This window comes from Rhipicephalus sanguineus, chromosome 6, assembly GCF_013339695.2.
Source record: "Rhipicephalus sanguineus isolate Rsan-2018 chromosome 6, BIME_Rsan_1.4, whole genome shotgun sequence".
NCBI lineage: Eukaryota > Metazoa > Arthropoda > Arachnida > Ixodida > Ixodidae > Rhipicephalus > Rhipicephalus sanguineus.
Window position 1 is genome coordinate 53,639,979 of NC_051181.1, and position 21,629 is coordinate 53,661,607.

The following is a 21,629-nucleotide window of genomic DNA, read 5'->3' on the forward strand; positions in this document are numbered from 1 at the left end:
GTAAAATGCTGGAAAATGGGACACGCCACGCAATAAAGACGCAGATGTTGTTCGTTACAGCGCACCATCGTGATTACGGATGATAGGGGCTGACTTTCTGGGGTAGATATATTACACCTACAATTGAATTTATATACTTAAACTTGAAAATGAAGCAAGGCAGAGCATATGGCTAAGGATCTAAAATAATTCATCATAATAGTTTCACATGCATTTAATGCTCGTGATTACAATACTTTATTCTTTTGAAAGGACGCAGCGAAATAACTCTCTAAATGGTAGAAAAGGTTAATAGATTAGACATAGAGATGTATGTTTTCCTAAAGCAAAAATGCCCCACATTACTTCATAATAATTATTTTCTTATAACTTCCAATTTTCAGAACTCAAAGAGTGCTAGAAATAGTGCTGCACTTCGAGAAACCATTCACCAATTTTATTTTATTTTACGCATTCGGTTACCCAGCAGAAATCAAGCCTCACTCCAGAATCACATTCATTTGATACTCATTCATTTCTACTGGCTGGCTGGCCATATTTTCGTATGTTTGTTGCTTTTTATTTTTTCAAAAGTCAGATCAGCGGATTTTTTATTATTTATGATAATATCCTTTCGGCCATTGATGCCCTCCCCCAGTGCAGGATAGCAAACCGGAACAGTGCCTGGTTAACCTCCCTGCCTTATTCGTGTCTCTCTCTTAATAATGGAATGTTTCTTATTCTGTACTAGCGAAAAATAAAACGGATCAAAATCGTACACTTGGAGCAGAAAATAATGCACTTAAAGTAGAATAGCGTCATTTCAAGGATCATGCAGTGCCGCAACATTTAGCCTGCAGTTTTTCTGTCAGGAGTTTTATAAAATAGCCCTTCGAATGCTCGAATTCAATAGGAAGGCATTGAAGTTGGCACTAAAAGATATCTGTAAAGTGCAGTGTTCTTTATTATGGCCATATTATTAATTTCTAAGGGTTTACCTGCCAAAACCACGATACGATAATGAGGCATGCCGTAGTGTAGGGCTACGCCAATTTCGACCACCTGTGGTTCGTTAACCCACAGCTAAGCACGCGGGCCTCTCGCATTTTCGGATCCATCGAAAATGCGACCACCGCGGTCGGGATCGAACCCCCGCCGTTCGGATCAATTATGGCCACAGTACAAGAGGAGAAATTCGGCCTTGTTGGTAAGACATTAGGAAAAAATTAGCGCAAATGACACAAGGACAAGAAGGGAGGACACAACACAGCGCACGTGTTGTGTCCTCCCTTCTCGTCCTTGTGTCATTTTGCGCAAAATTTTTCCGTAGTATATGTGTTTCCTGTCTTTCTTTCCTTTTAGCAGAAAGATGTTTCCGTTACTCAAGACAATGCTATATTAAGTTGAACGGCTTCGAGAGCATGAAGGCAAAGGCGGATACAGACAGGCAGACAGAAAAAACAATTGCTCGATATGTCCCTAAAGTGAGCACTCTCCACGCACACTCCACGCGCTCAGTTACAACACATCTGAAATTTGGAAAGGCCATTTCACTTAGAAATAAATGTGGCAGCAGGCCATGTCAGGATTGCGCAAATTGTTTTTTTTTCGAACACTTAAATATTGATTAGGTAACGTTCTTGACGATTATTTCATAGCATCCATTAACAGAGCAGGAAAGTGCAACATATGCTGTAAGCAAGAGAGCTGCAGAATAACACTTAACGCACGGGCGTGCAGGAGATGAAGCTTAAATGGAGCAGGGAGCAGTGGCACAGGCAGACATATTTTTTCGGGGGGGGGGGGGGGGGGGGGGTGGCACGCCCTTTATCCGGGCAGGTAAGTGTGGTCGAGTGTCCTATTGTGCTCTGTGTCCCATCGCAGAAAATAATTTGGGGGGGGGGGGGCACGGGCCCGGTGTGCCACCCCCTGGCTACGCCACTGACAGGGGGTAATGGACGAGTTATACGTATGTCTCAGTGATTGCAGTAGCTTGTTGCCGTGAACTCATAATAACTATGCACCGAGCTGTAGTATGCAGTAACCACGAAATACACATTTGCACCACCTCAACGGCACCGCCGCTAGAAAATATAATGCGAGGCCCCAGTGAATGTTGGCGACAAGCACCTTTTATTTTCTTCGTTTTGTTTCTTTTGACTTGCGCACGAAATAAATCTGACTCTCTCACACGACCATGCTGTATGGCGTGTCGTGGTGCCATAGAAGATTTTGAAACTATGACAAAGAGCATCGAGAGCACAGAAATGGCGTCGATAAGACGATTCACTACGAAGGCAGCGAATATCAGCGAAGGCGGCGAAATTTTAGCCGTAGTAGGCTCCAAATAGCCTTAGGCGGGGGTTCGTAACAATCCTGTTTAAACTGTAGTAGGCTTAAAACGGGTGCGTTTAGTGATTTCTTAGTATAAAAATAAGAATTCGTAGCATTCTTACTCCGTTACTCGTTCGGATATTTGAATTTGTCCGAATATTCACCTTCTTAACAGTCTTTTCGGCCATGGCCGAGCATTCGAGGAAATCCGAATATGCATTTTTCGAATCAAATATGCTTCGAATGAGGAAATATTCAATTTGTCTTTGAAATTTCGTCTTGTAAATTCGTCTTCGGAATAGTCACACGCCATCATAGGTCGACAAAAATGTGGAGCTCACACAGACTCACTCATGAAGTATTGTTGCCCTTCGGGCTCACTCGGACACATACTCACCAAAATTTGCTTCAACCATCCTCACTCGGACTCAGGCTCACTAAAATGTTTCTCAACCGGACACACTCGGACTCAAAGTCACCAAAGTACACTCAGACAGGGGCGTAGCCAAGGGATGAGGGGGGTTGGGGGTTCAACCCCCCACCTAAATTTTTCAATTTTGCTTGCGTATATGTACACGCACATACAAACGCGCGAACATACATAAAGTATGGTTGGACCCCCCGAAAAATATTTCTGGCTACGCCCCTGCGCTCAGTCTCACACTCACGGCTCGATCTCAGTCTGAGTAAGTCGACTTATGAGTGAATTTGCCGACCTAAGCACACTGCTAATAAAAATACTTGGAAAGAGCCGCAATATAATAACTATTGACTTCTTTGAAGTTCATTGCATAAATAAAAAGAGTCACAGATACCTACGAGAAGAGACGAAAAATTATGAACACAAACACGGGGTGTTGCTGGTATGGTATGGATAACTTTATTGATGTCCTGAGGATTCAGTCCAGGACTGATGCGGGCCGCTCCCATGTCGGGACAGAGAGGCCAAGCCCTTCTGCCGCCACACGGGCCCTCTGGACAGCCCTGAGTTGGTCCGCCAGCGCGTCACTGTGCAGCATTCGCTGCCGCCACTGTTCACCTTGAGAACCATTACCGGCCAACGCCGAGCAGCGCCAAAGCATGTGGTCTAAATCGAGCAAACCCCCGCACTTACTACAATAGACTGAAATCCCGCAGTCCGGATTAATTTTATTCATGACGACCGGGTTAGGGTACGTCCGCGTCTGCAGAAGCCTTTAACGTAACCGCCTGTGGCCTGTTTAATCTAGAATGTGGCAAGGGGAATGCCCTGCGCCTTGGGTAATAGTGCTTGGTGATCTCGTTATAAGTTAACAGCTGGTCCCTAAACTCAGAAGCGCGAGATCCGGCCTCCTCAGGGAGTGCACGGCACACTAATCCTCGTGCCTCCCTGTGCGCCACCTCGTTGAGGTTACGCGGGGCTTCCTCCACTGACCCCATGTGCGCCGGAAACCAAGTAACTGTATGCGAAGTGATGTCCTTACCCTGCAGCAGTCTGTAAACCGGTTCTACAACAACTCCCCTCGAGAAGGCTTTAATCGCAGATCGCGAGTCACAAAAGACTAAAACTCTGCCTGAATCAATGAGTGCTAGAGCAATAGCCACCTGCTCAGCGACCCCCGGATTTTTTGTGTAAACGGAAGCGGCATTGCGAACGCTCCCTTTGCCATCTACCACCACCACCGAGTAAGCATCTTTACCATTAATCCATGCAGCGTCAACAAACGCCGACTTCTCCTCCCGATCCTTTGCCTCTCGCAACAGAGCCCTAGCTCTCGCCTTTCGCCTCCCTACATTGTGCACAGGGTGCACATTCCGCGGAAACGGATGAACCATGATATTAGCCCTAAGGTTCGCATTCAACTCGTATAGCCGCTCCCCATCGCGCGACGCAACCACCGATTCTCCAATTGACTCTAAGATATACCTACCCGCCGGCGTACCTAGCAACCGCTCTTTCTGTGCCGTACGCTGAGCCTCCGCAATTTCATCCAAAGTATTATGCAATCCCAACCGCAACAACATATCGTTTGACGTACTCACAGGCAGACCAAGAGCCGCCTTAACGGCTTTTCTAATTAAAGCGTCCAATTTGTTTCTCTCCCCCCTTTTCCAACTTAGCATAGCTGCCACATACGAGAAATGGCACAAAATAAACGCGTGAACTAACCGCATCGCACCTTCTTCTCCTAATCCCCTATGCCTATTAGAGATCCTTCTGATAAGTCTTATGGCCTCCTGCGTCCTCTTGGTAATACGCTGAATGGTTATATTATTCGATCCATTTGCTTCAACTACCAAGCCGAGGACTCTGATAGCCTCTACTTTTGGTATCTGTGACCCATCCCTAGTATGGAGTGTAATGCAAGTCTCAACTTCTGGTACCCAATCCTTCGGCCTCCGACCTAATTTCCTAGATTTGAAGATTAACATCTCCGACTTTTTAGTGGAGCACTTGAGCCCCATAAGACCCAAACACTCTTCCGTAAGCGTTACCATTTCCTGCAGCCTAGCCTGAAGCTCTCCGTCACTACCACCGACACTCCATACAGTAACATCATCCGCGTAGATAGTATATCCAATACCCTCGACAGTGTCCAGTACATTAGCCAACTTTGACATCGCCAGATTGAACAACATAGGCGAGAGGACGGATCCCTGCGGCGTACCACGACAACCCAATTTAAAGACTTCCGGCTTGATCTCCCCTAACCTAAGACATGTCCGTCTATCCATAAGGAAAGCCTTAACAAAATGGAAAAGCCGTTGCCCCAGATTCAAGTCCGACAGCACTCGTAGAATAAAAGAGTGTCGGAGATTATCAAAAGCTTTTTCCACATCAAGTCCAAGTAGTACTTTAGTATCCCTCGTCCGCCGATCAAGTAGCTGATGCTTAATCCTGATCATAGCATCCTGAGTCGAGAGGCCGGACCGAAATCCTATCATCGAGGGCGAAAAGACCCCATTGTCCTCAACATAACGTGTCAGCCTATTTAAGATCACATGCTCAGCGACTTTCCCCAAACACGATGTTAGCGAAATTGGTCTGAGATTTTCAAGCCCTATGGCCTTCCCTGGTTTCGGGATGAGAACTGTAGTTGCAAGTTTCCACTCTTCTGGGAAAGATCCTTCCTTCCATTGGCTGTTTATCTCCCGCGTAAGGAACTGAATAGACCCCTCGTCTAAATTCCGTAACATTTTATTTGTAATGCCATCCGGCCCTGATGCCGATCGACTATTAAGATCCTGCAGCGCCACCCTTATATCACTTTCAGTAAATTGATCATCCATAATTCTATTTTCATTCCCACTATATTCCAGGACAACGTCAGGCGTGTCCTGCAAGTTCTCCAACGGAAGGTATCTGTCAGCCAAATCCTTCAGTACCTCCTCCTCTGTAGAGCCCCGACACGTCTCATGGACCAGCTTACCTATTATCGTCCTCTGATTAGACTTAGTGTTTGTGTCATCCAGTAAATGTCGCAGCAAATTCCAGGCGCCTCCCCTTTTAATGCCACCATCAATCGAATTACATACTTCATCCCATTGCTGCTTGCACAATACCCGACAATGGTCTTCAATTTGCCGATTAATCATTGCTATACGCTTTCTAAGCCTTCTGTTCAACCTCTCACCCTTCCATCTCGCTAACATTGACTGCTTCGCTTCCAAAAAATGCGCCAGACGACTATCCACTTGCTCTGTGTCAATATCTGTTTTAATTTCTTTAGTGGTCGCCTCAACGTCACTTTTAAGCTGACCAGTCCACTGTTATAAGGTCAGCTCACTACCCTCATCTTCGTTTCTCTGCGTTCTTCGTTTCCTAAATGCATCCCAGTCAACAACCCTAATTGTGCGCTCCTTTTTTTTTAGACATTACCAAAGTAATCATAAGTGTGTAATGATCGCTACCAAAATCTATATTAGAATTTGACCAAGAGGAATCCACCACCCCCCGAACAAAAGTAAGATCCGGTGTCGATTCTCTACATGTCGGCGTGCCGCATCGAGTGGGATACGAAGGGTCTGTAATCAGAGATAAATTCAAGTCTAGTGCCTGCTGCCATAGTCTCTCCCCCTTAGTAGTGCTATAGACATACTTCCATACATGATAGGGGGCATTAAAGTCCCCTCCAATAAGCAATGGCGCATTCTTAGCTAGACTGGCTGCCTTGTTCAAGAGAGATTTGAAACTCTGTTTCGTGTCTCGGGGGCTACTGTACAAGTTAAGCAGGTAGACGCTCCTCTGACATGCCCCTTGCCGACCTAAAATTACTTCCACCATAATATATTCAATCCTGCAATCCGCCATGTGAAGATCATGCCTAACATACGCCAACCTTTTATTAATGAGTGTTGCGAGCCCTCTGCCCTGCTCATTACCTTTAACCTCCGCTTTGAAACCGGTTAAGGTCACGCTAGACGTTAGGGTTTCCTGTAGCATGATGACCTGAGGTTTCACACTACCCGTTCTAACAAACTGCTGCAGGGACGCCTTCTTATGATTGAATCCCCTACAATTCCACTGCCAAATACTAAATGAACTATTTATTGGAGCCGCCATCTTGATCATGTAAATTCGGTTTACTTAAGGTGAGCTTAATGCCACTAGGAGATTTATCCTGCTGGGCAAGCGGCCGAGAGCACTCCCGCTCCATAACAGGAACCACCGTCTCATTTAGATAGACTTCAATTTTGCCTAATCTCTGATCCGTGACATTTTCTCGCTCTTCTATCCGCTCCAATCTATTAATGACCTGATTTACGCTTTCTTGCAATGCCGCCATCATTTCTTTAAGCTCGGAACCAACCTTGGCCTGAACCCGCACAGTCGAGGAGAGGGCCCTCTTTTTCGGAGCTGGCGTCTCCTCGTCAGCCATGTTCTCTTTAGCAACCTCCACAGACCTTGGTACCTCAACCGGGCCATCAGGTTTGCTACCCTGACCTGAGCTACCGCTGTTAGCGGACTGTAAGCTTCTCTTAAGTTCAGCTATCTCTTTTACAAGCCCTTCAATGGCTGCTTTTAAGCTATGATTTTCTTTCTCCAATTGCGCAATCCTGTCTTTATTCCTATTACCAGACACATGCTCCTGGCTCTGCTCACGCATTCGGCCGGTGTTGATGCTGCCCTTGACCTTGTCAGCCCAGGTGGCCCGGCCTCCAGCTGCACCGCCGCTTCCACCAATAGACACAGAGCGGCTCCTGGGGGCTGGAGTCCCAGACGATGACTGCCGACTCGACTTTGACCGGCTCTGAGAGCGCGAGCATCCCCTAGAGCGTTGGGGGACGCTCGCCAGCTGCGCCGCTTCGGCTGCTTCTTGTTCCGCTGCTAGCTCCGCCCTGGCTCTCTCCTGTCGTCGAACACGCACCACGTAGGGAACCTGGTACCGTTGTCTGCATTGTTTATCCGCCGTCAGGTGTCGGCCGCCACAAAGTTTGCAACAAGGCTCACAGTTATGGTCCTCTTCAGGGTTCCGAGCCCCACATCCTCGGCATTCAAGACAATCGGGCGCCGGACAGACATCCGCCCGATGTCCAAGCTTGCCACACACATAACATATGTCCACTTGCTTTCGATACAAGTAACACCGGACCAAGGTTGGCCCACACCTAACAAAATTGGGCACTCTTAAGCCGTCGAAGACAATGATGACTGAGCCTGTATTCTTGATTCTTTTGACCGCCATAGCCAGTGGATTGCGATCATTCACGATGCTCCGCTCAAGGGTCGCAGGGCCATCCATAATGTCCACATTGCGAATGACCCCTTTACACGTCGTGTGTGGGGCCGTCTCGTACGCACTGACTTCAAAATCCTTGTCCGCCACTCTGATTGACCTGATTCTCACATATCGTTCAGCGTTGTTCCTTTCTCGCGTACTTGCCACCAAGATGTTTTGCATAAAGTTGGGGCAGATAACATCTTCTGTAGTCTGCTCAGTAGTGAGGCCTGCCGCCTCGACGATAGCCCTGCCCACCGTTGTGGGGCTAACTTTCTCCAAATTCAATCCACCCCGTGGGCGAATGACTATCTTGATGTGTTCTTCTGGCATCGGCGGCATTCGCGACGCCTTCACAATGCGTTGCTTGATTACCAAGCCTTTGCGCCGTTCACCCGCGCCCCTTCGTTCAGCCATCTCGCCTTGTGAACCGTCAGCGCCTAATCCAGGCTTCGTCAGAGCTCTTGATTTTCGGCTGGGCACCGTCCGCCATCCCAGGTCTTCAGTAAATTCCTCTGTCGGGAACACCTGCCCTTCGACTTGCATTGCTGCCATGCCGGACGCGCGCGTCCCTCCACGTATAGGGCTACCAGACGCTGGGCCAGCTCCCGGCCAACGCGGCGCGAGCACAAAAGTCCAAATAAATTCCAAAAAAGGGTGGCCCACCTCAAAGTCAAGTATCCGCCAAATCCTCTCGTCTTCACGGATCCGATGATGTCAAATTTGCACCACACAGTGACCAAAAAAGCCGCGGAAACATTCGCAAAAGACGGAGCCGATGTGAACGCGTCCGCTCACCTCGGCGGCCGCAGCGTCTCCTCCGGGGTGTTGCTGGAGCCGACGTTTCGACAAACGGACTTGTTTTTTCAAGGCTTGAAGAAGACAAGTCGAAACGTCGGCTCCACAGCGACAGCCCGTGTTCATGAATTTTTCACCTCTCTGCCTTTTTTGATACCAACGTGGTGTTTTGTGACAATAAACTGGCGCTCATGCACAATGCGATGCACGGGAAGACGCACTGTCCGCGTTGTATGCACTGCCGACGTTTGCATTCTGTTTTTTCACGATTTCATGCATTTATTGGAGCCAGCCAAGCAGCAGTAAAATTCAGCTAGTTAATCCTCCATTGCGGTTCGTCTTCTCCGTGTGGTTTTGATATTGGGCGGAATATGCTCATTCCTGAATGCTATTCTTTTTCATAGTTTCAAATACTATGTGAAATAACAATTATCTGTGAGTGTTAATGATAGTCACATTGATGAACTACGCACTGTTACGATGCACGTCACGTGATTGAACAGCTTTAACGCGCCACACCCGGATTACGTCACCGGAACGCAGATGGCGCGGGAGGTGTTGCCAAAGACGTGGACCCAATTCTCGACCCGAGCGTTAGTCCAGGACAGGCGAGACCTTGCCGAGCTGCGACGCATGGCTCAGACTGTGTTGGAAGGCGTCAGGAACGACTACCGCATGGTGGTCACGTGGCGCACGAAAATGGGCAAAGTGGATGTGCTCAAACACCTGGACGTTCTGCGCTGGCGCCTCCCAGATGAGCGTGACTACGACTACGACTGGTCCACGCATTCTCCGCTACTAAACGCCAAGACAAACAGGTGACGTCATTGCCTGTGAAATAATGCACGATCTCGTATCACCTTCCGTAAAAGCCAGCACCTTCGTTGCGGGAGCGTTTCGTATATTTTTGAGGACTCGCCGTAGTCTCACAGCGGCTGCTGCTAAGCACGATGTCGCTGGTTTGTCTCCCTCTCTTGGCAGCCCCATACTTGTTTGCTTGAAATATAAACAGCTCGTTTACACTGATTTAAACGGATGTGAGAGAACCGCCACGCGTATTCACAGAAGCGTTTTTAAAGTAAGGTTGTTCGTAAGAACTGGCCCAACATTGCCGTTATTCCCGGCATAGTGTTATTGAAGCACGCCTCCTGACGGCAAACGGAACTTGCAAAGAGCTTTGAGAACCGGCGCCTAATGTGGGCAAGACTATTGCTATCCCTCGACTGGCTAGGGCGTTTCTCACAAGCTAGTTTGGAGTTTCAAGTTGTTAAACTCTAGCATAGTTTCAGTATGGTAGAGTTGGTAGAGTTGTGAAACTCTACCAAGTACTTTCAGTCGAGAATGCAAGAATGTAGATCTATTAGCGTCACATCACAACAAAAGTCACCGTAGGCACTCCCCGTACCCTCAGTTATTTCTACATCATTTTCGTAGTTGCAAGGTTAATTCACATCATACGCGTTGCAGCACGCCAGTTATTGCACAGCGGTTTTTTAATAAATGTCACATATTCAACAATGATTCCATGCCTAAGGCGACTCGAAGCGCTTTCGACGCTAAATCTAATGCAGCTTAAGCTCGAAACAGACGCGGGGTATCACAAGTTCTTACTAACCTCAACACTTGTGGATGTGCTTAAAAATGAGCTCAGGTCAAAGCAATCTTCTTGCAGGGTAATTCTATAAAAGCGTAGAACTGTGGTTGTTCCCTATATGCATGCCCTTTCCCACAATCTGAAAAACACTGCTCAGCGCGCTAATGTTCATGTTGCATTTTCTGCGCCTCATTAGTTGTCCAAGTTTGTAGAACTGACCCGAATCGCAAAGATGTCTCAGCATCAATATTAAGAATAAGTTTTAATGCGATAGCAATTATATGGACAATCTCGGCTGGTTTTTGCCACGGCCGTCATGCACCTTATATGTATAATTATGTATATGTATATAAAAGTCCCTAAGAAAAGTAATTCAGAAAAATGCTTCCGAAGCGCGGAATCGAACCAGCGACCTCCTTCCGCAGCGCGTGGCGCTAGCCATTACGCCACAAAGAGCAGATCCTTCAGGCAGCTAGCGGCGAGCGTTATATACACACCCTTTACCGTTGGCAGGACTCACAGACGGCAGGTGCTTATAAGCATTTCTTCATTACCAGCGAGATGGCGCGAGGAGCGCAACGGGCGCATTTAAAAGTCGTCGGCCAGCTCATCCGCTTCTTCTAATATTTGCGTCAGGAGAACCTCGCCCTTCGGCTGGCTGCTCGCGCGGTAGTTGCTGCCGGGGGGCAGATGTTTTTGCAGCGTAGCAGCGCGTCCATCACGGGCCGCTTTTCTTGCTATCGCATTCGTTGCTTCGCCCTTGCGGCGAAACTGTGACCTTTTTTTCCGGTACACAGTGAACGTTGTGCATCGCGTGCCGTTGTCTTGCGCTAGGGTGTAATAGCTCAGGCGGGCAAGTTCCTCTACTCTAGATTATGTAAGCACAAGTACAACATAGAAAAATATAAGCAAGGCAAACTAGCTCATCACTACAGACCGGATTTTAGGCAAATGCCTATTTTGTTCCTAGCGCTCCTATCGCGCCACTTTGATATATGAGCATGAATTAGAGGTTAAGAACGACTTTAATTGTGTCTTTATAGTGCCTATAAATGCCTATTTTAGGCGTTCGTGCCTAAATGCTTACAAATGCCAATAAATGCATATTTTTGAAATTGGCGCTTATATGAACACTATTTAGCCTCGGTTTTTGCTCCGGGGTGCAGTTTCAGACCGTTATTCATGCTACCGCGCAACACTGACTGTTCGGAACTCTACGGGGCTCAGCTTAGCACTCTAGGTCAACCAACTCCTGGAAAGAACCACTAGCAGCAGTGAAGTGGGACACCCCGACGAGCATTCGCCGCCGCACTGACGTGGCGCGAGCGGTTGGCGAATGCGAGACCGCGGAGAGCCGTCAGCGAAAAGAAGAGTGAATAGCAAAAAAAAAGAAAGAAAAGTGTGATATGCACGCGGCTTTTGTTTTGCTTGTAATTTACTGTGTAAGGTGTTCACTGCAATAGCTTAGCCAGAAATTTTTTTCGGAGGGGCGGGGGGGGGGGGGGGTTCAGCCATTGTTTATGTTCGCGCGTGCGTTTGTATATGTAGACATGCAAAACTGAAAAGTTTCAGGGGAGGGTTGAACCCCCCGACACCCCCCTCCATCTGGCTACGCCAGTGGTTCGCTGCCAGGGGAGAAATTGGCTCTACGCGATTCGACCCGGCCAATAGGAGGAATCCCTCCATTCTGGTCTTTTAGCGATTTGGCCATCTGCTCCTGCTCTGCCCTTCTCGGTCATGTCGAAAAAACATCCAAAAGTGTGTTCAATCGACAGTGGACACTTGACTCACCGTGTTCTGCGAACCGTACGGGACAAAGCACAGTTGCACGGCTATGTTAACTGTTGGCGCCTTTTTGTCATCTTAGGCAATAACATTTTTCTTTTCCTGTCGTAGATGGAGCCCGCACACGTCTTCGTTTGAAATTATTTGTATTGATGTGAAAATTTATTTTGCCTATATTTACGATTTTGGACACCTAAAATGTTGTTTTTGCCTGCCTATTTTTGGCGCCTAAAACAAGCTTTTTTAGTGCCTAAAAATCCTGCCTCTACTCATCACTGCTCTCGCTGCGGGTGTGTTCCGATGTCTGTCAAGTCGCGTGTCGTCTCTGGGAGCTGAAAACATTGCACGTTAGATTATGGAAGCTGACTTGATAGACGAACTTGGTGGTCAGCGTCTAAGCAACCCTTCAATCATTATTCTTACCAAAGAAAAAGAGTTTCTTCGCATGTTGTAATTCTCTGTTGCTTCTGATGTCAGTACTGTAAATTGTGTGTCCCTAGGAAATATAAAGCGGTTGGAAGTGAGCGCTCGTATGTCATTTCGCGTTTGTCAGTTGTATATGCTCTGTTTTATTGGCGATCATGAACAACCGACTGGCCCAAATTGCTGCCCTTGTGAAGGTCATAACACGTTTCTTCCTGTAGTGCGAACTATCTTTTCCACTGAGACATTGAGCCGTTCATATGTGCCTTTTGTTCGGAAACTAAGCATTGGTAGCACACAGCAGGCTAGTTCAAGTTATCTACCTAACGTTTGCAAGAATTACTAACTCCTTATTGCCAAAATTGATGATGCTTATTTTTGCTGACAGGTTCTTGTTCATGAAATGATAACTGCGTTCTTATAGAATCAAATTTGCTGAGATCAGCGTAGCATAAGCAACATGTAGCCCTGGATTGTTAGGAGTATGCATACAAAGTAGGCTTAAAAAATGACGATTTACATAGCCTTGTATCTTGTTTTGTAACATCCTCTTTCCCCTGCGCAACTTGATGAAGCTGGCGTACTCATGCTCACATTGCCTGCCTGATGTCTGTGTGCGCATTCCAGGACGTATTTCACGAGGGTGGTTTCGTTAAGGCTCCAAACTCGATCGGAGAGTGGCGATACTGCCTGCGTCGACGACATTCGCTCCGACCCCGAGTGCGTGGCGCCCGAGCGAGCCCTGGTGCGCTACGAGTACGACCGCAACCTGCTCTGGGTGACGCCCGGCACCATGGTGCAGCCGCTCTTCTACAGCGGCGCTGAACCCCACATCAACCTGGCCACACTGGGTGCCATGCTGGCATACGAGCTGTGGAGCGCCGTACGTCGACATGCCCCGGAGCAACAACCACCTGGTGCGCCGTCGCGCGTTGTCGATTGTCTGTGAGCACTAGCCAAAGCGCATCGGAGTTGTTTCGAGGTTGACATACTTGAGCTTATTCTTTGCGTTTGGGGCCAAGTGCTTGTCTTTTCCTTTCTTAGTCTAAAGAAGCGCAAAGAAGGCTTTCGCTTTTCTGCATGAAGCCCCACAGTGGCTGCCCCCATAGGCATACGCAGGTGCTCCATCAAGAAGGGTAACTTCTCACCGACGCCACCCCCCCCCCCTCCTTCGCTCGACGTATCTGACAGAAAACAAGCTTTGCAATCCACCATAAAAAAAAGTAAATGACGGAACGGCTTGCTGCTCACAACGGCCTGCCTTATTACCCCGGCTTTCCGGGAATAAATGTGAGACGTAAACCTTTCTTGGAAGACCACATCAGGGGTCCTCGGCGGCCGCTATCGTAGAAAGCACGCATTTGCATAACACTGCAAATTAACCCTTTCAGTCATGAATTATGATGCACTGTCTGCAAATGCATCAAATTTCTATGGCATGATTTCAAGGCACTCAGTATTACATTCCAAGAAATAAAATGAAGGAATGTGTTGTTTTGTCTGAGTTACATTAAATAATGCTCATTAGCGTATAATTAAATATCTAATTATTCTGCAATCAGTCAGGTTCAATCCTTGCATAAAAGGAATCAACTAATAGGCCCAAAATGCATGCACAGTTTGTTTTTTGGTTGTATGCTTTTCGAGCGAAGAAAAAAAATACTGCTAACATTGGTCCTGCAACGTCGCACGTCGAACGATCGTCGCAAAGTGATCGTCTGCCAACAAAGTGATCTGCAGCAACATACAGCATAATGAAGTTAAATAAGCGCTAGTTGTCCACTCAGGAAGCCTGCACGAATGTGCACACCAAGTTTCATGTCATTTGAAGAAACACGCGGTGCGTGATGCGACTTCGAAGTTGATGTGTACAATTGCATGTACACACCGTGACTGAAAGGGTTAAACAACGACGGCGCTGGTCCCGTCAGTGCAGGGTGAACGTATGGAGCTGACTTTGCGCACCCCTTAGATAATTACGGAAGGCAACCGCGGCCTTGCCCCTCCCTCCCTCGCCAATGGCTGCCCTGTAGTTTTACTTTGTACAGTGGGGGAAAAAAGAAATTTCAGTTTTATTGCGTAGAGCGCGACAGAATCAAAAATGCGCGAAACATCACACGTAATGAATGAGTGGTTCACTTGCGTAATTCAGACGACTTTGTTTTTGCCTTCTGCTGCACTCGCCTTCTGCTGCACTCGTCTTTGTTCAAAGTTTCTTTTTTTATGTGATTTCCGGCTTTTTGCACGTCCTTCGTCGCGGCAGCAAAGCATAACTGGTGGCATCAACTTTCGCTTAGTCCTATATATCTTACATTGAGAAGAAAGTATACTTGGTGAAAATTGAACGCGATGGACGGGACAAAAGAAGGAACACACGGGACGAAGCGCTACTAATAACTGTGAACATTTATTGAAAACATAGCCGCAGCTAGACAATATACGCGTGTGCGGAAGGCTTCCGATGACCTGCGCCAAAACCAACAACGAACAACAGAGCCAGGCGCGAGATACAACTCCGTGACAACAGCAACCAGTGGAAAAAGAAAACACCAGAACGACCGAATGATAAGTGGCACGTGGGTACACAGTTGAATACCTGTGACCGGGAAAAAACAAGAGAATAAAAGCTAAAAAGAAGATATATCACTAAAGAGATATCAAAAGGAAACACGCTTAAAAGTGGCCATTAATGAAACCTACTTCTTTATTTATTTTAATAAAGCAACTAAAGCGACACTCACGCACGTGTCGGGTCCAGAACTTTCAATCAACGCGGCTTCCAAGATTTCGCGTTCCAGTTTGGTATCTCCGCGATCTACTACTACCGTATTCTTCAACCTTGGGAAACAACCGCAAACTTTCGCGTGTAAAGAAAGGTTTGAACCATCTCCTGACTTTAAGCACCTATAGTGCTGCGCCCGTGTTTACTTGGGTCAGACAGGTGAGTGCCTTAATCAACGGTAGACCACCTTGTACGGCGACAGCTGCGTCGTTTCTTGTACTGCCGTGTTGTATGCGAAGGTCACGTACGGAAGGTCACGTACGGAAGGATGACATCCCACGTCTTGTGCTCGAGGTTGACGTACATGGCCAGCATGTCGGCGATGGCCTGTTTAGACGCTCGCTGTGGCCATTGGTCTGTGGCTGGTAGGCGGTGGTGCGGCGGTGGCGGCAGCACCGCCTCTAGTTAAGGCCCTTGTTTCGGCGTGGCGGGTCAGGTAGTCGGCAGCTACGACGATCACCTTATTACCGCAAGCCGACGTTGGGAACGGCCCCGGTAGGTCCATACCGATTTGCTGGAACGGTCGGCGAGGTGGTGCCATCGGCTGAAGAAAGCCTGCTGCTCTTGTTGGCGGTGTCTTGCGTCGCTGACAGTCTCGGCATGTCCTTACGTAGCGGGCGACGTCGGCGACAAGGCGCGGCCAGTAGTACTTTCCTGTACTCTTGCGAGCGTGCGAGAAACACCGAGGTGTCCAGCCGTCCGGTCGTCGTGTAGGGCCTGAAGGACTTCTGGTCTCAGTGCTGAATGTATCACGAGAGGGTAGTTGGCTCGAAGGGGCGAGAAGTTCTTCAGGAGAATGCCGTTTCGCAACAAGAAATCACAGCATATCCACGGAGTGAATGATGATGAGTGGGCGAAGCTGCGGAGGTTCATCGGTAAACCGTGAATCTTCCGTGAATTCTGCCCAGTGCATCATCACCGACGTGAGATCGGGCGCGTTTATACTAAAGGTTCGATGAGTTATGACGACTTGCAGCTGACTTTAATTTTACATGTACGCTGTGAATTTTCATTGTTTAGAAAACCATTGCTTTAGAAAACATCTGGCGTCTTTCGTTAAGCAGCTGGCGTCTTTTCGTTTTGCTTTAGAAACATCTGGCGTTCTTTCGTTTTGCTTTTACAAAACATCTGGCGTCTTTCGTTGGTTTATTTCATCAATCAAGGGCGTTTTGAACAAAATTTTTATTGTTTAATCACGCACAGGAGAAATCTCACCAGGCACTACCTTGGAGGTAAACAATGGCTGCTAATGGGAATGAGAGACAGAAGAAGTCGGCTTTTAGCTAACACTTACACTTCTACTTCTACTAACGTTTCCTACTGGAACATGCCAATGGCTGCTAATGGGGAATGAGAGACAGAAGAATTCGGCTTTTAGTTAACGCGCACGCTGCGAATTTTTTATTGTTCAACAACGCACAGGAAAATCTCCCACCGGCACCACCTTGGAGGTCAAAGCGTAAGACTGGTTACGCACTACGACTACTACGACTACGACTACGAGGGACGAACGGGTGCCGCCTTAAGGAGCTTCGCCCCTAAAACGACGACAATTCTCGCTTAAATACTTTCGGAAGAACGGCGGTCCTGCCATGGAGGTATTCCACAAGGCTCCCGAGTTCCGGGTCGGCTCGCTGTCGTTCGGCGAAGTCGTCGGCACTTATGCTTCCTAAGAAGCAGTCATCATCCTGATCGTCCTGCGGCGGTGGGTCGACGGGGGCACGAGACAGGCAGTCAGCGTCGGAGTGTTTTCTTCCGGACTTGTAAACGACGGTAATGCCGAATTCTAGAAGTCTTAAGCTCCACCGTGCGAGGTGACATGAAGGGTCCTTCAAGATATGAAGACACTGCAAGGAGTGGTAGTCGCTCACAACTTTGAAGGGCCGGCCGTACAGGTAGGGGCGAAACTTCGATGTAGCCCAGATGATGGCCAGGCACTCCTTTTCTGTTGTGGAATAGTTCATTTCTGCCTTTGATAGCAACCGGCTAGCATAACTGATGACCCTTTCCAGCCCGTCAGTCTTCTGCACAAGGACGGCGCCGAGCCGTACGCTGCTTGAGTCGGTGTGGATTTCCGTATCGGCGTATTCGTCGAAATGGGCTAGTACCGGATGCATCTGAAGACGTCATTTCAGCTCTTTAAATGCTTCGATTTGTGCCGTTTCCCACTTGAATGGCACGTCGGTCTTGGTGAAGTGCGTTAGCGGCTCAGCGTTTCCTGAAAATTCCTTGACGAAGCGTCTGTAGTAGGCGCACAAGCCAAGAAATCAGTGTACGGCCTTCTTGTCAATGGGTGGCGGGAAGGCAACGATGGCAGCTCTGTTCCGCGGGTCTGGGCGAACATCATCCTTGCTGATCACGCGACCCAAAAACTAGAGCTCCTCGTACGCGAAGAGGCACTTTTCAGGCTTCAAATTGAGTCGGGAGGTCTTTATTGCTTGAAGTACAGCTTCAAAGCGCCGAAGGTGTCCGTCGAAGTTTGAGGCAAACACAACGACGTCATCCAAGTACACAAGTAAGTACGCCACTTCAAGCCGGCCAGTACTGTATCCATAACACGTTGAAATGTTGCAAGTGCTGAGCAAAGACCAAAGGGCATGGCCTTGAACTCGAACAGGCCGTCTGGTGTTATAAAGGCAGTCTTTTCTCGGTGTCTCTCGTTGACTTCTATTTGCCAGTAGCCCGTCTTGAGGTCCATCGACGAAAAGTACTTCGCCCCGCCACGGCGGTCTAGTGGTCATGGCACTCGACTGCTGACCCGAAGGTCGCGGGATCGAATCCCGGCCGCAGCGGCTGCATTTTCGATGCAGGCGAAAATGTTTGAGGCCCGTGTACTTAGATTTAGGTGCACATTAAAGAAACCCAGGTGGTCGAAATTTCCGGAGCCCTCCACTACGGCGTCTCTCATAATCATATCGTGGTTTTTGGACGTTAAACCCCACATATTATTATTACGAAAAGTACTTCGCGCTGTGGAGTATATCTAGGGCGTCGTCTGTTTGTGGGAGGGGGTACACATCCTTCTTCGTGATTTTGTTCAGGCTACGATAGTCGACGCAGAAACGAAGGGTTCCGTCCTTTTTCCTCACTAACACCACAAGTGACGCCCACGGGCTCTTGGACGGCTGGATGATGTCGTCACGTAGCATTTTGCCGACCTGTTTCGTAACGGAAATCGCGTTCTCGCGTCGAAACTCGGTACGGGCTCTGACTGATTGGTCGGGCACTTTTGTCTGTTATGATGCGATGTTTCGCGACCGGGGTCTGTTGAATTCTTGGCGATGACGATATGCAGTCCTTGAATTGCAGCAGCAGCGCTTTGAGCAGGTCTTGCTTGTGCTTCGGGAGGCTCGGGTTGACGTCGGAATCTGGTTGGAGACCTCGATCAGTCGAAGCAGGTTCAGTAACATCGAAGAGGGCGAAAGCGTTGCTGGCGTTCACGAATTCGTCGATGTAGGCGACCGTCGTGCCAATGTTGAGGTGCCTATATTCGTGGCTGAAGTTTGCCAGAACTACATTTGCTTTGCCATCACGCAGCTCGGCTATGCCTCTTGAGATGCAAATCTGACGGTTCAGAAGCAGGTGCTGATCGCCCTCGATGACGCCTTCAAGGCCTGCGGGTTCTGCGGTGCCGACGGAAATGATGTTGCTGGAGAGAGGCGGAATGGTGACGTGCTCTTCTATCACATTCAATGCGTGGTTCCCTGGTGTCGTGTGGGGCGGCAGGGCTTTTTCTGAGGTTAGTGTTATTGACTCAGACCTCAAATCGGTGAGGCGCCGTGGTGACTTAGGAAGTCCATCCCAAGTATCACATCCCTGGAGCAATGTTGTAAGTTTACAAAGCTCGCAGGATAAGTCTGGTTATTGATGGTGACTCTTGCGGTGCAGACTCCAGCAGGCGTTATTGGATGGCCTCCAGTGGTCCTGATTTCGGGGCCTTGCCAAGCAGTCCTAACTTTCCTCAACTTTGTGGCGAACGGTCCACTGACGACGGAATAGTCGGCTCCATTGTCGACGAAAGCGGTGACGTTGGGGCTGTCCAATAGTATGTCGAGGTCGCTAGTCCATCGCCTTGCGTTCCGGTTAAGTCGCGGCGTCAGGTCACGGCTACATCTATTTGCTCCGCTGCTTCCACGTTGTGTCGTCAGGTCTTCCTCGGGCCGCGAAGTTTCGACGTCAGGGCTCCGCTCGGCTTGCGGCGTGTTCTTTAGACTTCGTCGCGGCGTTGTCGTTGGCGGCGGAGGATCTTCGATGTTTCGTCGTACAGCAACCTCACCTCCATCGGTTGCTCCCTTTAGTTTTCCGGATACGGGCGAGGCGAAATGCCCCGGGTTGGGCCATTGTACTGGCGGTACTGCGGTGAGACATAGCGGCCTGGCGACGGCGAACGGGAAGGTTGTCAATGTGTTCACTACGCTCCTGCAAGGTAGTCGGCGATGTCGCGTGGTCGTTCACCCCGCTGTGGACGCAGTGCGTCAATGGTGAACCCACGCAGTCCCATCTGTCGGTACTGGCAGCGGCGGTTGGTGCGGCCAGCTTCTCCACAATGGTAGCAGAGTGGGCGGTGGTCGGCGGCGCGCCAAGTGTCGGTCTGCCTAGACTTGTATCGGTGGCTGGCTGGCGGGCGGTATGACGTCGGTGGTGGCGGCGGAACTGCTGCGGCGGTGCGGCGTATTGACGTGGGCGCGGAACGGGGCGTTGCGTCGGGCTGCAGCAGCATAGCTCATTGCTTGCAGCTGCGGCTGCGCTGACTCGGGGATGCCCAGCGACTGCTGCATTTCCTCGCGTACGATGTCTGCAATTGAGGCATCTTGAGGCTGGCACGACGGGAACATTCGACGAAGTTCTTGGCGCACTACGGCCCTTATGGTCTCGCGCAGATCGTCGGAGCCCACGGCTTGAACTGCTGCGCTGTCTTGGATCAAGCGGCGGTTGTATTGGCGGGTTCGCATTTCCAGCGTCTTCTCGGTGGTCGTTGCTCCTGAGACAAATTCCTGAAATGTCGAGGGGGGGAGGGGGGGTCCGCATCAGCCCAGCGAAGAGCTCTCGCTTTACTACTCGCATGAGCAAACGGACCTCCTTTTCTTCGGTCACGTCAGGGTCGATGTGGAGGAAGAGTCGGGTCATCTCTTCCGCGAAGGTTGTCACGTTTTCGTTCATGCAGGAGCTGGACCCCTGTTTCCAGTAAAGCGGCGGCGCTTTCCTTTCGCACGACGCTTGTGAACGCTGCGAGGAAGCTGGTCCGGAAGATGTCCCACGTCCTCAGGGTAACTCCCTGTTCTCGAACCAGGTCCTGGCGCTCTCTTCCAACGCGAAGTACACAAAGCGCAACTTGTCGTCTATGTCCCAGTTGTTGAAGACCGGAGACCTTTCGTACGACCAGAACCACGTCGCTGGATTATCCTCACATGATGATCCCCGAAAGATCGGCGGCTTTCTTGGCTGCTGCTTCATCACGATAGCGGGCAGTGGCGCAGTGGCTGTCATCGTTGCCGCATTCGTGGTCTTGGCCTTGGTCTTCCGAGTCTTGTGGAGTAGAGGCCCATATTCCGGTGGTAGACCTTGTTGCCTACGGCTAGTTCGCTGGTCGTGGTTGGCGTCGATGTCATCTCCGCGACGGGGGCTGTTTCATGGGCGCTACATTCTTTTTTATGTAGCGGCCGTGGCTGTGTTCACGGCTTGACGGAGGCGTCCGGAACATGGACGAACAGCACCTCCACCAGATGTCACGGCGTCGTGACGTTGACGAAGGAAGCAGTCGGCGTGTCCAAGATGAAACTCTTTATTTGGCCGAAGTTGGGAACGGAAAGTCAAACTACAAGCAATACACACTGTAGACTGATAGCGGCGAGCAGAGCGTCGACCGTCGATAATCTGAACCACGGCAAGGCCTGTCGGCATTTATACATGCGGCATCGAACATTCAAGCCTTGTCGCTGGTGGCCGCTTTAGTTCGAGAATAAAGTCAGCTGTTCGCTTTTGCGCGCTCAAGCCCAACAGATGATCCTAAAACAATCTCCAATGTTCCCAGACATTCTAGCGCGATATTCACAAGGCAGCAGCTACACGTGCAATGGGCCGGTAACAGAAAAACAAGGCAGAAAACATAGAAAGGAAGGAGCATTTGGGGCAATATATGACCTCGTGTTTTTTTACATAAGTAGAATATTCAATAAGGAACATATTTTACTGGTCAAGTGATAAAGGTATATATCAAAATGACGTGTTTTGTTGG

At 49.1% G+C, this 21,629-nt stretch overlaps 1 protein-coding gene across 1 annotated transcript in view; it reads left to right on the forward strand.

Moving 5' to 3' along the window:
* Positions 1 to 21,629, forward strand: part of LOC119397265 (uncharacterized) — a 150,313-nt gene that overhangs the window by 127,696 nt on the left and 988 nt on the right. The window contains exon 5 of the mRNA XM_049416508.1: positions 13,240 to 13,529. Coding sequence (XP_049272465.1) covers positions 13,240 to 13,529 — 290 coding nt within the window. The remainder of the gene's footprint in view (positions 1 to 13,239; positions 13,530 to 21,629) is intronic.